Below are 16,265 nucleotides of genomic sequence, written 5' to 3'. Positions count from 1 at the left end.
GGGGGACGAGCACCGCTTACCCCCTCACGCAGGAGCAGGGGAGATGCCAGGGCAGCCTCCTCTTAAACAGTCCACAGACAGTGCCCAGGTCTCGTCACATTTCGACAGTTACACGGAACCCGTTTGAATTCGAAAAAACGAGAAGACGGTGGCCGTGCTATGCCCCCACCCACGCACCCCCTCCCAAATGCTGCTGTCGCCTCCAGAACATTTTCCTAAAGAACCATGGCACGAGAGGCCTTCTTTTTTGTTATTACTGAAGCACGTCTGTAAAAAGACGAACGCCACGCTCAGTTTCCCCCTCTGGGGCCGAAGATATTATTTCGTGTTTTTTTCACGTCAAGAATTTAGATGAAAAAAAGGGCTAAACATATGACTGGAACTAAACAAATAGCATTTTAATCCACCCACTGCGTTCCCACACAAGCGTTTATTAAACATTACTGTGGATATTAAATACAGCTAGTCAAAAGTGTGATTGTTTTTCTAAATGAAAAGGCTTTTATCTACGACTCCATCTAAACCAACTAACAGGAATATACATCTTTGCATGAGTATATTTCACATACAGTATCAGCGAACAGTTCGTCTTTACAGCGTGTTACTAAATCAGAAAATGTGCACGTGTGTTAACCGATAATAAAAAAACACACGCCTGTCAAAGTAATGCAGAAGGTTTATATCTCCCCACTTCCTCAAAAATAATATTTACGTGACCCGCTGTCATATTCAAAAATGAGAAAAAGCATGGCGACAAAATATAAACATGTATAACAATAACACGTGTAATCGACGCATGCACACACAATATCAATAAAATGCACATGGAACATGCGCCCTTTACCTCGATCTCTCCTCTCCAAATACTCTGCAGCCGCTATCAACCGCTGGATGTTGATCATATGCACACCATCCATGTTCAAATCGTTTTAAAATTATTTAAAAATAATCCTTCAAAAGGTCGACCGAGTTCAAAAAAATGAGCGTACTGGTTCCTGTTCGAGTAAATTTGAAATTAAAAAATGCACCGTTGCTTATCGCCTCCACGGGGGAAATATCGAAGCAGCCGATTAAAAAAATGAAATAAATAAAGAGATGAGTCTGGCTGTGGGATCCTTGCAGGGCCCTTTCGGAATCGTGCTCGTATTTCAGTGCTGTTGCTCTTATCTTTGCAAGGTATCAAGGCTCGTTAAAATACGCTTTAAAAGAAGGTATATAACGCCAGTAAGATAGAAATAATAATAAATAATAATAATGGTGGATGGGAAGCCTGTCCGCAAAGCCTGGGCTGGCTGCTGCCTTGCTGCTGTCAGCCTCCCTCTGCTGCACAGTTTTGTTTACCTCTGGATGCTGCTGAGCCTGGAGAGAGAGGAGGAGCATGGCAGCAGCTGACAGCAGAGGGACGAACACGCTTTCTGGGTAATGTAGTTTTGAAGCCAGAGAACCCAAGGGCAGCGGAAGGAGCGGAAACAGTTGGTATCACGGGAAGTGTAGTTTGGTTTCGAAGCGGAAGTTAATAAGGCAAAGAGGCGCGCGTATGGGATACGTAGTTCAAAGTGCGCTTCGGATGCTCGGCGAGGAGGAGCAGCATAAACAGGCGTATTGGGTAATGCGGTTTATTTTTAAAAACACGACATGGTGGAACTGAATAGAAAAGAAGCTTGGCGAGTAGTCTATGTTTAAAGTGTCAGCCATGGTAGTCGACAGAGAGGAAGCGCTGCACAACTGGAACGCAGAATGTAAAGTACTCTAAGGCTTCAAAGATCGGAATGCGGCGCGAGCAACGAACGAAACGGAGTCTTAGGGGTACAGCCGTTGGTGACTGGAGTGATCGTCCAGTAACACTGTTGATAGAAAGAAATGTGGCTTCCTGGGGACTAAAGTCTTTCAGCTGTGTGTGACAGACGTACAGGCTCCTGCCCTGTTAGCTATCATCAGCGGCACTGGAATTATGCGGCAGGGCGGGGAGGGTCAAATTATGTGACAGGGTCGAGTAAGTTATGCGGCAAGAAGAGCCAAATTATACAAGAATAGCTAATTTATACGGCACTTTTTGTGATAGTATTACTTCATTATTTTGTCATTTTCACACTTGTTAACACTGTCTGGGCATTGGTTGTACCTCGGGGGCAGTTCAACACACAGATTAGCAATATGCTATAGAAAGGTGAACAGACAAACTTTGCAAAGGACCTTCCACTGCACAGCAACACGTGTCGCAGAGTTTTCACTAAAGTGTAAACCGTTTGAGTTAGAAACAACATTTTTTTGTTGTTAAAATCTGCAGACTATGCAGCAGATGATAGATTATGCGGCAAATCTACAAATGTGCGAAAATCTCTGTACAATCGCATAATTCCAGTGGCTATGATAGTGTTCCTAATAGACATACTGCTACTGATACCACTCCTCGTACACTATACCTCATATAATAATTAAGATGAGCATTGAGTGTGATATTTCAAGTCCCTCTTATTGATTCAAGTATTATTCAATGTTTTGGAGGAGCACTGGCGTAATAAAACTTGAGGGGGCTACCCTGCAAAGTACATGGACCCCCCCCCCCTTCCACCGGACCCATTCAGGAGCTCTCAAACCTGGCCTCCTGACTGTGCACAGTGAAGGAGGGGGCTTATGTTAAGCCACTTGCCCCCTTGAGACTAAGGTGTGCTGTGACCCATTTGCTCTAATGACTTTATTGGAGTGTCCAATATAGAACCATTTTCTGTAGAAAACAATCCATGGTCAGAGCCGCTACATACACCTTCCTGTGATCCTTGTCGTCATTAGTAGTAGGGAGGCCATAACAACACATACATAATACATTGGCCATTGTTTGCTCAGGGGCGTAGCTTCAGGTGGCGTGTCTGGGGTGTTAACACCCCCATAATAAATATATTTTATGATCAATAGTTGGGTACAAGTGGTTTCAGTCGGGTATGGTGAGATGCCTGTTGGATTTCACCAGAGATATTTACACATACACAGATAAAAACGCACACCCACTCTCCCTCTCTCTGTTTTAAAAGTCTTCAAAAATGTTGGTTATTCTTACAAAATCTTGTGTTTCCTCTAACTTAATATTCCCTCCAAACTACACCTCTCTCACTTTCCACTGCCCATTAAGTCCCTCTCATTGGCCCTCAATGTTGTATAATGTATTTTATCATTAAATGCCGGTATTACCTGAAACCCCTCCCCCCCCCCCCCCCCCCCACCAAGATACATCCCTGTGTTTGCTGCTGTGATCTTTTAACATGCAAGACATTGCTGTGTGGTGTCTTCGTCTAATATGCTCTATGGAAGCAAACTAAGACTACAACACCTATGATGTTAGGTTGTGACAAAAAAGCCCAGGAATGCTGTTCGTAATAACACAGAATGAGGTAGTCACCCTTACGAGTACGGTTGGTCACCATATTGACACTAGGGTTGTCCGTTTTGATGTATTCTCACTCTTTGTTTCTTAAATGTGCATACATCTTGATGCATTTGTATGGTAAGGGACACATGGATAGCAGTTTACTAACATGACCAGGCATGTATTTTTGTTGGAGCGGCATTACAATCAATCAAGAAAATCCGATGTCATGGATAGGTAGCTCCACTCAGATACCCCAAAAATTGAAAAACTGTCCCCAGCGATAGTCTAATTCGGTAGAGAGAGCTTGTGTTTCTTATTTTTGTATAGTAGTTCTTTAAATATGAAACATCTGAGGGTGGGGCATGGGCTAAGTCTGTCACAAAAAAAAGAAACGGGTATGCTGGAGCTCTCCAACACATAATAGGCTTATGAAAAACCAAATTATCACAAGTCGCAAACATCCACTATGCTTCAGTACAGGTTAATAAAGGCTTTTTGGTAAGTAGAAGTTATCAAAAGTTCTTTTTTTAATGGAAATTGCTAGCAAATTCTGGGCCGACAGCAGACTGGTGTGCTCCGTGGACACATTGGTAGTAGTCGTTCGCTAAACTCTGTCCTTAGTGTCAACATAATGATTGTTGAAACTTATTTTTTTCATTCTTAAAAAGGGAGCCATTGTGTATTACAGTGTTTATTATGGCGCATGCTCGTATTTTTGCTGCACAAGGCAGCACAATCTCAGTTACAATTAGATCATGAACTTTTACAGAAATTACTGGTGATAACATCTAACTGGACCCCACACCCAAACCCCTGGATCTGGGCCTGAGCTTTTGCATTCTTATTACACTGATTACTAAATAATGCCAGCAGTTTGGGATCAATGCAAAATGGCCTCCTAAGGCCATGTAATGTCTGCTGCTGCCATTTTAATCCACTGAATGCCAATGTGGAGATCTGGGCGCTCAGGAACCGATGAATGTAAATGTCCCAGGTTGTTTCAAAGTGTTTATACCTTATTTTACTGTATTTGTGTAAGAGCTCTTAATTTCGGAAGAGTGTTGTTTCCCCCACATCACACAACATGGTCATAGTGGGAAACCAGACTTAAAACTACAGTGTCCTGGACTCTCAATCAACATTTAAGAGAGATGGGACAAATAATGTTGAGACAATTACGAGAAAGTAATTGTAATGCAGAAAACCGTGTAAGATTATGTGCTACGGGTAGATTGAGAAATAGAATGAGCGAGGAGGCCCTTAACTTTCACCCCATTTAATGCAAAATGCCCTCTTGTCTGAATATTTGCGCCTTCTTACATAGCGCAGCCAACCCTGAGGGAGTGGATGGAAAAGACGAGGAAAGGAACTGAAGATGGATAGAGAGGAGGACAGGAAAAAGTGAAAGACATAAGTAAAGGAGTGGGCGATTCGAAGTATTGGAGATGAAAGAACAGCAGAAAGAGAAAATAATGTGAAAGCATGGCAACTCAAGGGAAGTATTGTGGACAGTCTGTCCTGTTTTAGCATATGAAGAGTGATTTAGATGGCTTTTAAGGAAGAACTGTTTTGGGTTTTTTTTTAAACTAAAAAGGAGTTTTTATAATTATTTATTTTAAGGTGTCTATTTATGAGAGATTATATACACTTTGATGATGCAACTTCGGTCATTTAGCAATCACATACAGGGAGGTCGCCCAGTCCAATCCAGAAGCAATGCATTCAAGTAAAACACATGATGTGGTTTTCTGTATTCATAGATAGGTTGGTCCGATACTCCATGTGAGCAAATACAATTATTTCTTGGTAGGAAAACCTCCCACGCATACCCTCGGGTGGCTTACATCCACGGGGTTATACATAGTACTTCGACACACCTAAAAACTGAACTGAGCACCAAAGACGAACCCAAAGCCAAAACAAAAGAGAACCGCACGCACAAGCTGGGCAGACTTGAGTCATGTCTCCTCCCTCTGACGTTGCACAAATGACTGATGCAACTATTTGTACAAAACTACAACATATCTCCGTGTTGAGTGAGAAATGGCTAAAAGAAAGCACAACCAAAGGCAGAAGCCCCGAACAGAGGGCAGACACACTTCATAGCATGGGCAGTTCAAATCTCTGCTGAAAATATATCAATGACAAGAGCAACTCAATTCACAACTACATCTCCATCTTACACGAAGCAAGGGTACATACAACCAGGGCCCATCCAGGGCAGCTAACACCGTGCTCGCCACCTCGGTCTCTTCGCCAGGTGATTTGTCACATTCAAATAAAGATGAAGTAAAATGCATCATCATTTTTCACACCCGTCTTAATTTTGCTTCAAAAAAGAGCTCTCATATATGTTCAATGTAGAAATAGTACTCACTAATAGAAAGGTGGCACTGTGCCTCTCTTTTGACCCCTGCCAATCCTTATTTCAAGGTTTAACACTGAGCGTTGGGGAATTCTTTTAAGTGGGAGAAAATGGTGGCAACGAGTACAGAAAATATTTCAACGTGTGATCTATTGTTTTTCCGTTTTTTTAATAAGAGCTATTTTGTTTTAAAAGCAGGTGGATACGGAACACACCGGGTCAATTGAAACCCCCATGACCCCACACACTGGGGTTGAAGGCGAGGCATCAGAAAGGGAGGAGAGCCACGAGAGGGGGGACTAATGAGGAGATTAATCTGAAAGTTAACGTATACATTTATTTTCAAAGGGGACATCCAGTGAAGGAAAAGGGACAGTTATGTTTACTCAGTACTACACCACTAACATTAACATTCTAGAACATTTCGTTGTTTTATTATGATTGTTTGGGGTTTGATATCATTCAAGGACTGGCCCCTTTAAAAACAAGTCTCCCACAAAGAAATTAGCAACACTGATAATAGCAATAGTAACTCTGTTCTAGGTTACTTGTCAAAACGAAGCTGTATTTTTTAAATTACATATGAGGGTAAAGAACTTACGGCAGAAATCTTTGTGTACCCAGCAACTTCTGTGGTGTGATGCAAAGATCTGTAGCCAGCCTAGTCATAGCTTTGACACATCATAAAATAGCATAGATGGTTAGTTTACTTGCAAAGAAACACAGTGTGTAACAGGTGTGTCAGAGATTTGTATTGTATGTAAATAGTTCATTGGGTTTTTCTTCTGTTTCAGAAATCCCGGCGTAACCATATATATCTCAAGTTTCAATCTTTGTAATATAGCTTAGATAATTATGTACTGGCATTAGGGAGATGCATGATATATCACTTACACAAGAAGTTTAGAAAATGAAAAAATCTGTCCCTAAGTCATAGTTTTTCTCTTGAGCACGTGTGAAGTCAAAAGCTGATTGTCTTGGTTTCCTGGTATCAAGGTGTTAGGCTCCTACTAGTTCCCATTCAGTGAGAGATTCGAACAGAAGAAGTGCTGATTACCCTTTAAGAGAGGCATTTGTGTTAGGCCCAGTTGGAACTGAAATTAAGAGGCCTTCCTCACCCCTTGGAGGCTGATATGCTGAACGCAAAACACACAACATTCCAATGCTGCTGATTGTGCCCCAGTAGCACCATTAGGACAAAGGTAGCATACTTCACTGAAGACACTTCTAGTAATAAAGCAAAACAGTGGTCCCTAAAGGGGGGAAGTGTGAACCCCTACTTCCTCAGAGAGAGTAATTTAGACCATAAGGAGATTGGTTCCATTTCTAAATTGGGCAGTTTTGTTTACATTTTTATCAAATAGAGAAAAATCATTGCAGTTTTATACTTAAATCGATTTGTCAGTAAGAAGGTGACAACAGCGCAACAACTCAGTGCATGCGAACATAAGTGAATGTAAAATATGTTGGTGCTCTACAATCTATGTACATAAAATAGTGACTAATCTATGAAGCAATAAGTGGTTGGTACACACTCTGAAAAAGAGTGAAATGCTCCAGAATCAAAATGAAAACAGTTCACTATTATTGTGTCAAGTCAACGTTTCGACCATAAGCATACAATTTAGACAGGGTCATCATCAGGACGAAGGTTTGGGATGCACCTGCCCAATGTATAGGATGAACGAGGAGATATTTTCTGAGCGCTATTGACGCATGTGATGCTTCAGAGGGAAATTGCAGCATCAGATGGTTTGGGAACGCTGGGATTTAGTGCCCAATCTATGTGGTGTGGTCCCCAATTAAAGCATGTATGCAACCAATTGCGATTCCTGGTGGGAGTCGTGTGGATTTCTGTGGTAGATATCTCGGCCAGAGAATAGAACACCGGCAAACTGGTGGCAAGTGGTTTCCTCTAGGCACTGTGCTGTGTTGTCCTTGACTTTGTGAATAAAGTAGCAGTGAGTAGCCTGAAACTCACCACAACGATCGCTAGGCTGAAGAGTCGATCGTTTTGAGTGAATCGAAGCCCAGCGATCCGCAAGTCTGATTCCTGTGCTACTTTATTCACAAGATATAGCAATCACAAGCGTTCAAATTGCTTTTCTTTCCTGATTTATTTGAGCATTTTCCTATCAATAGTTGGATGAATCATTGTTTAATGTTGTTCCCTAGTCAAGGACAACACAACATGTGTTGTTGAAAATACCTACTGAGAAGACCCATTTACCACATACCACATACCACACAGCTCCAAACAGGAATCCCACACATTGCATATATGCTTTAAATGGAGACGACAGCAAGCACAGCCAATCTGTGTAGTATGTGGGACCAAAAAGAGATTATGGTCGAATAAGAAATCCTAAGCAGCACACTGTAGGCGCCTTATTCTGTCAAACAACAGTTTCCAGTGGCAAAACACAAATCAGCAGTCAGAACTCTTGTGGTCCTCGCTCTCTTCCTACATACAAGCATGCTAGTTTTATTTGCTTACAGCTCGCAGCCCCTCACGAACTCGGGGAGATCCTTCATGCATTGTTTCAGTGCATACAGTTGTGCACCCAACTTCAGGAGGTTCTGGGTGTTGTTGGCATACATATAAGAACATCCACGCTGTACCACATGGAAAGGGCCAAGGACCAATGCACACATTGAACAGGCTAGAAGATATACAAATTCCTGGTACAAGCCACAGGTCAGCTATCTTCAGGTTGAGAATGGAAGAATGGAAACTGCCTCACTTCAGTTTGTCAGAAGGGTTGAAATTAGTTGAGGGCTTTGTTATCCAGTCAAATGTGCAGTAGACAGTCATGTAAGATGGAGTTCTCAGTTGTGTCACAGGCAACCTGCGTATTAGGGGCACCACCTACCACCTCCACCAAACACAGATCACTAATCATAGATAGCATACCATACCCTGTGCCTCTATGACGGCAAACACCACATCTGTACTTCATTCAGAATACTAGTATTTCCAAAAAATATCCAAAACTTTGTTGCCACCAATGACCCCCAGCAATGCAGAGGCAGCGGATAGAAGCAAAATTGGCCGAAAACTGAAGAGTCCAAAGTATATTTCTGTAAGAGAGGCAAGACTACAAACTGCTACAGTAGTGAGAGATTGTCAAAAGGTAAAAAGAGTTGGACGGCACCAGCTATTTCTTAAAGAACATGGGCCGGGTATAGAACAAGGGGTGACTAATACTTTAAGCTATGCATCAATTTAATTAGTAGAGTTTCTGTAATCAACTTAAATTCTAACTGAGTGTGAAGGTGAGCAAACTTGCAGTCAGAAGTTTGAACATTTTTCAAGAGGTGATGGTGAACAAATTGTGACATCTATGAAAGGTTGCTGTAGAGAGCTTTGAAGGCCAGTACAGAATAACTATAAAGCAGAAGCAGTATATTCTTAGGTATCTTTTTGCCTAATTAATGTCAAAGAGTTTATTGAAAAAGAGTGCTGCTGCACCACAGCTAGCAACCAGTAGAGGGAGCCAGAGTGGTTATAAATTGACACCATTTTTGATGGACAGGAGAAAGCATGCAGCTGAGTTCTAAAGGATTTGAAGGCGTGGGCCAGGTATTTAGGCAGGCCAGGCAAAACAAAATGTTACATCAGTCCAGGCAGACTGTAATAGTTGCTTGAACCACTATTTTACAGTTATGAGAATCTAAAAACGTAAAACATTTTTCAGCACTTTAAGAAAGAATAGGCTGGTGGAAGCAGTGTTGTTAATATGCAACTGGAAAGGAAGGCTAAAATCGAAAAAGACCCCAGGTTTTGAGCTGATGTAACGAGGAAAGAGGGTTGAGCATTGGATACCACCTCTGAAGGCCACCAGTTTTAGTTCCATAATGAGGGATTGCCGAAGATCAATTTCTCGGTATAGAATTGTCTAATGAGATCATAGTCTTTCTGAATTTTCCTTTAATCTGATTTGACCTTCGATTTCAAAGTGACTGGTTGCGCCAAAGGCCTGGGGCATTTGTCTAGGGCATTAACCCCTTCGAGGCTAATGACGAGCTGGGCTCGTCATGGCGCTTACCTGCCGTGCGCGGATGACAAGGCCAGCTCGTCATGAAATAAAGTAAAACAGCAATTCCCAGCGCAGGACGGGAAAACGCCTAGCAGCCATGGGGTTAATGTGTGTCAAGAATTGCACCTCAGTGACCTCATCCCTGGAATTCCTAAGCCACTTGTTTTAGAACCTGAGACTGTTGGAGGCGATGAGGAGAAATGGTAAATGTCCACAAGGCTTCAGCACATTAGACTGTAGTCTTGGACCCGCTTGTGGTAAATATTCTTAGAGTTTAGCCACAGTCAGAGGCTGTCTTTATTTTAACACCTGCAGGAGTTCCAGAAAGGCTATTCCAGCTCATCTCTAAGATGGTGAGACGATCTGTAACGTCATGGGGGGGTTATGAATGGGTCTCTTTATTGACTTGGCAAACCCAAGAAGATGTAAGATGCTCAGGAATATCATGGTCGCGGTAGGCAGATAGCTAGATTCATCATCCACTGATAGACATCTCAACATCATCCACATCATAAAACCAACTAGATTCAAGATATTCGTTGCAATTAAAGCTGTACATTTGTGACTGAAGTCCTCATTTTAGATAGATATATAGAAGACTAATGCCTCAGTCAAAATGCACCTGGCAAAAATTAAGTATTTGACAGCATTTTAGTTTGCCAGGTCCAGACAGTTGAGGGTACAGGAAGAAAGCAATCTCAAGCCACAAGGGCAATTCGTCCTCTTGAGTTGTCTAATCGCATCTGAAATCGAGTGGCTAGATGTTTCCTGAAACCAACTATCTGCTGTGCTAAAACATTTTGATCAAAGTCCTTGAATGACTCATATATTTTAAGTAAGTGCCACCAATGTAGTAAGATTTTTAAAACAAACATTTTGACTTGTAGAAACCCAAATTGGGTGTCTCAGGCCACATGAAAGAGCTAAGTTGGTATCTGACATTGCTACTGACAAGCAAGAAATTTACTACGATTTCTGTTAAGCCGAACACATTAAGAGTTTCAGGAGCCCAACATAAGCCAGGAGGGAGACATGACTACTGTAATATGGCCAAAAGTAAGTATTTGCAATTTGCAGTTATTAAAAGTTGATGTTCTAACACCCTTTTGTACCCTTGCTTTGGAAACGCCATTGTCATTTCGCTCTGAAAATGTGTTACGCCATTAAGAGGGCAAGCACTAAACAGAGGCCTTAGCCCAACTGATCTATGAGAAAGACTTTTAGAAAATGGGGGATGAAATGAGACAACGCAAGTAGACTGATAACTGAAATAGGTTGTTTAAAAAAATAAACTCCGCAAAGTGTGAGCAAGGAAAGAAATGCACTGAACAAAAAAGCTTTCCAGCCAAATGGTGTACAGCTGCTATCAACAAGAAAATAACAAACGCAGGCAACAAAGGAAAGCAATCATACCTTCTTTTTTTAAACAAAGCAAGTTTAAAAGCTGAATCGGATACCTCAAAGGGAGTTTATTTAACTCTGGTCTTTAAACATTGACTTCGGTGTTTCTCTACCTAACGTAGCAGACTATCAGTTGGGGAAAAAGTCTGCTCTCTGAATCACGTAGAGGCCCCACCCCTGGAGGCTCTTACGGGCTGCAGTGAGGAGCATCATGCAAGGCACATGCTCACACTTCAAAAAGTCCACCCAATAAAACGACAATGAGAGCAGCGTGGTCCACGTTTCTAAAAGGGTGGTGTTGCGGATGACAAGCTGAAGCTTTCACCTCATCCCATGTGCTTCTGCCTCTCTACCTAACCCGAGTGAAGAATAAAGGAAACAGCGGGCCCTCTGTCAGGACAATACATTTTACCTGGAGCATGCATCCCAATGCATGTGCTGACCTGTCCCACTTCTATCATGAGATGGATGCCAAATGCAAAGACACAAGGCTCGTCACCTCCTTTTACCCCCAGTTCCCAATCATTGCAGTTGTGTCCAATTACCCACCAAGAAGAACCTTACTGAATGGTCAGATCCAACTTCCACTCTCCACAGAAGTATGTTTTTTTAACCTTTCGTTAGCAAATGCACTCCCACAATCAAATATGCACAAGGACAGTAGTGCCAGATATGTTTTTCTTTCTTGTTTTCCTTAAAGGACTCTTTGGCTAGTCATTGCTGTTTCTTTCAGGCTCAACGACCAAGGATCTGGTTTATGTGAACTGCAGAATTTGAAAAATGCCTATTGGTGTGTGATTGCACTGCCAAGTGTTGCATATACGACAGAAATAGAAAGCAAACTATTGTCTTTCTCTTAAAGAAGAACTCGAGTGACCCATATTAGGCCAGGGAAGGTTCCATTATGTGTAAATCAGTAAATCAAGCAAGGCACCTCTTCTTGGGAACAGCCACCGTCATATTTCCATGTGGTTTTTTTGTGACATTGATGTAACATCACCGTTGACGAACAACCTTCCCTGCACCTGCGATATGTGTGTTTTAAAAAAAATATAAGGTCCACGGTGAAAATGTTATTGCAAGAAGAGGAGAAATGAAGCTTTTTTGACACCTTCCACTAGGTGTCAAAAACTAATTTGTGTAGGAGGGTTGTAGAATTTGTGTAGGAGGGTTGTGTGGCCAGGCATCACAAATGAAACTAAACATTTTGGTAGGATTTCACCCTTAACCTTGGTGGTCAAAGTAATTCGTCTGTGTTTTGTTTCATGCTCTTGTTAGTGTATCGTCATCGAGCAGATCGTTACCAGATGGGGTGGGAGTAGCAAGCGGGCATTAGGAACACTACGTTCTGACCTTTCGCACCCAGTTGAGCACGGTTTTGCATAATTCTTTTGAAAATATTTTTCGAGTTTGCTGAAGGGCGCTCAGTTTGCTGGGGGGCGTCGAGAAAATGCGACTTCATCCACAAAAGGCACTTAATGGCTCTGAGACTACAATAGTTTAATTATAAATGTATACTTATATTTAAAAGATAGCGCATTTTTGAGCCTGCGAATTGCAATAAAATCTAATTTCGTTAAGTATTATAACATTGGCTCGGGAAGCCTCTTTCGTTGTCTGTACTTAAGGTGTTTCCGCTTCTCTTTCATGCCTGACTCTTTCTCCACATCTTGCACATTCTCCAGACCCCTGAAGGTATTTACACTTTTCTTCTTTCACTTGCACCATTGTTTACCCTGCTGTTTTATTACAAAGCTCTCAATTCAGCCTGCCTCTCTCTTACTGAGGTGGAGACTGACTTTCTAGAACACTTGTTCTGAAATCTACACGAGTTTTCAAGATATAGGGGCCACATGTTCAAAAGGTTTTAGCAGTCGCAAAAGGAGAATCGGGTCTGATGTGACTGCTAGATATCCTTTTGCTATGTACTAACCCTATTTTGCGAGTCAGTAACCTATTACTGACTTGCAAAATTGGTTTTGTGAGTAGGTATTAGGAAGGGGCATGTCATGGGCGTCACTTCCTAATAAAGAGTCGTAGAGGGATGTATGAATGTTTGGCGACCAGAATGCGGTTGCCAAACATTTGCAGTTTACCACCTACCTCAGTCGCAAACCGGAAGGGATCTCCAGGGGACCGTTCACCCTTTGTAACTGGGTGCAAAATGTTTTTTAAGAGCAGGCAGAGGTCCCACAAACCACTCAGCCTACTCTTAATAAATGAAATGCATCCCGTTTTCAGGGCCAGACTGGCCATACCGGGTGGGGGCTGGTTTTGAGCCCCTGGGGGCCGTTTTTGCATCATAGCTGTAAAATCGGCCCTGTAACAAAACCGGCCGAAAACCGGCCCAGCAAAGAGCTTGGCGGCACCTCCAAACCCCCAAGGGGGAGGGGGGGGGGGGGGGGGGCGGCCGAGCACTTTGCCAGTGCCCGTTGTTGTTCCCAGTCCGGCCCTGCCCGTTTTCCTTTAAGGAAAACAGGCTGCATAACAAACAAAAAATGTTGCTTTATTCAAAAGCAAACACAGTGATTTGCTTTCCTCCCTTTGAATTTAGCGATGCCCAGTAGGTCGCAAATTGCAACATACCTCTTGAATATTGATGGGGTAGGTCAATTGCAACCCCATTAGGAATCTCTAAATGTGTCTGATACACATTGGTATATCGCATTTTGCAACTACCTAATTGTGAGTCACAAAAAGTCACAATTAGGAACTCGCAAGATGAACAGATCACGCACGTGTCCCACAATATAGATCACTGGAATAAACTGTGTCGAGTTTTTCCGTTATGTTCCTAATTAAATGTCTATTTCCATGGAAGTCTATGCATTTTCATGCTTGGTCTATTTCCATGGACTCTCATGTGATGGTAAAGTGTGGTATTTTGAAACCTTTCTTACAAATTTAACCAAACAAATATGTGGTCTGTGACATCAGATCACAATTGTCGAGAAAAGGAGCCCAAAGAGTGTCAGCCCATTGCTTGTTGGTCATTTCGTTCAAGGTGACTGGATCGGGTAATCACACCACAGGCATGGCACTTTGTTCTCATGCATTGTTTTCAGTGAAACACTATATTTGTTTCTATTTTCTTCTCAGACTACTTGGGAGTGCTGGTAAAAGCCTACACTACTACTCCCAGAAGTGTGACCATGTAGGGTATACCAATAGAGACATTCTTGATCCAGCCAACGTATATGAGACACGCCTTACTTTTTACCATCACAGGTCTCTCAAGGGTGACAATGACTCACGCAAGCAAGTGAAACCCAGCCTGACACAAAAGCAGATGTTCTAAATGTAGGAGGAACTCCACACGTAAGAAGTAAACCACAGAATTGCACATTCACATATAAAATGAACGTCACAAATCTTTTACAAAACACTGAAAAGGAGTAACTTAAAATACATACAAAAACAAATAAAGGGAATGAATAGCCAACTTAGTTGGGCGTAAGGCTCCTCATTTCTGCTACATGACTTGCCCCTTAAACCACGTTATCATTACTATTCAAATGCTTATCTCCACAAATGATAGGGTGTTTGTTACAAACATTCCCACATCCTAATGTTTGGATTGCAAGACTTATTTTTATTCTCGATTTAACTGGAAAATCTTTTGTGGGAAAAACTCGAGAGAGTAAAAAGTGTGACCGGATACCCTCTCCAAGGATGACAATGAAATATGAGTCAGACACTTCCAATATATACGCCCTCTGCTGTCTCCTAGTAAGATAATTGACCATCAAGATATTCTGCATGTTGTTTGGGTCATTTCTTGCCTATGGTCTTTGACATCCAAGGGTCACTTTTGGATGCCGACTAGAATCAGGTTGGACAGGCCACTACTGAATCCCTCATTTTAAAAGATCCTGGATTTGAGGCTGAGATTCTGCAGTTTTGGTTCACGAAGCTAGCTTTGGATGGGAACACTACAAACCACTGGAAAAAATTGTGCTTTTCCCACACGTTTTTGCACAAAATATTTATTTGTAATCTTTGGAATTCTGCACATGCACTCATATTCAGTTCCACAACCGTTCCTACAGTGGCACATCAAAAGAAACGTCCGCCTCTGGTCCTTCCATTCCGACAGAGCTCAACTGGCTCAACGAAAGCATGCCTGGTCAGTTATATCAGGATTTAAGCCAGGGTCCATGGGTCAATATCTGTCATGCACATATTCATTGCAGTGGAAAAAAAGATTTTTGGCCCTTAGAATGGTTAAGTGGCCATTTCTGTATCATCTGCCGGGCTGGCGACGTGCAAACCCAAACGTAACATGCAGAGGATGCGGGAGCAGCACAGAAACAATCGAGCATGTGGTATGCCTCTGTGTTGTAGCTCAAGATGACCGAAGGAAACTGTTAAAGGGCGAATGGAACAAACTAGGTATTCGCACACGTCGTCAGGCTATTCTTGCATCAATGAACCCGGAAAATCCACAGCTTAACATCAGGTTCACCAAGTTTGTTACAGCAACAGCAAAAAAATTTACAAACATCGAGGCTCTGCGAGCCACCAATGGTTAACCTACAATCCTATGCATTACCAAAGAATAGCCGACCTGGCCTCGGCATATGTCCTGACCCGTCCTTCTGGAAATTCCTTAAAACATTGTATGTGGGGGGCTCATCACTTAAACTGACTGACACCCTTGGAACCCCACCACAAACCACAAACTATATTATTAAAGTAAACTAAATGCTGCTCTTATAAGTAAATGTCTGTATTTGACCTGATTAGATGGAAAAACTATAACAGATAATTAAGGTTTAAAACTATCTTTATTAACAGGCTATTAGGCTTTTAAATTGACTTCTTCGATTAATTATATATTTTTTTATTCCTATTGTGATGGTATTAATGTAAACATTTTAAACTATTCATGACCAATGTTTTATAGTGCTCGCATGTTCTCTATTGTAATGATTTTTTAATCGAACAATAAAGTAAACTCTCCGTTCCACAACCGTTCCTACGGTGGCACATCGTGGTCACAATGAAAGTATTTTTCACTCAATCATTTAATCGAAACTTCTGTCAACTCGCCCACTCATTCACACTAATTACACTTTATGAATTTGTTTAATAG

At 41.9% G+C, this 16,265-nt stretch overlaps 1 protein-coding gene across 2 annotated transcripts in view; it reads right to left on the bottom strand.

Moving 5' to 3' along the window:
• The window catches only part of MXI1 (MAX interactor 1, dimerization protein), a 126,311-nt gene that overhangs the window by 92,077 nt on the left and 17,969 nt on the right, over positions 1-16,265 (bottom strand). Inside the window, exon 1 of one of the 2 annotated variants that reach the window (XM_086922769.1) lies at positions 845-1,372. The exons of the other annotated variant lie outside the window; for it this stretch is intronic. Within the exon in view, the coding sequence (XP_086778895.1) occupies positions 845-917 (73 nt within the window). The 5' untranslated portion in view covers positions 918-1,372. Of the gene's footprint in view, positions 1-844; positions 1,373-16,265 lie in introns of those variants that run through there. 2 annotated transcript variants of the gene reach the window in all.

This window comes from Lissotriton vulgaris, chromosome 5 (assembly GCF_964263255.1).
Source record: "Lissotriton vulgaris chromosome 5, aLisVul1.2, whole genome shotgun sequence".
NCBI lineage: Eukaryota > Metazoa > Chordata > Amphibia > Caudata > Salamandridae > Lissotriton > Lissotriton vulgaris.
This window is presented reverse-complemented; position numbering and strand designations above follow the sequence as displayed.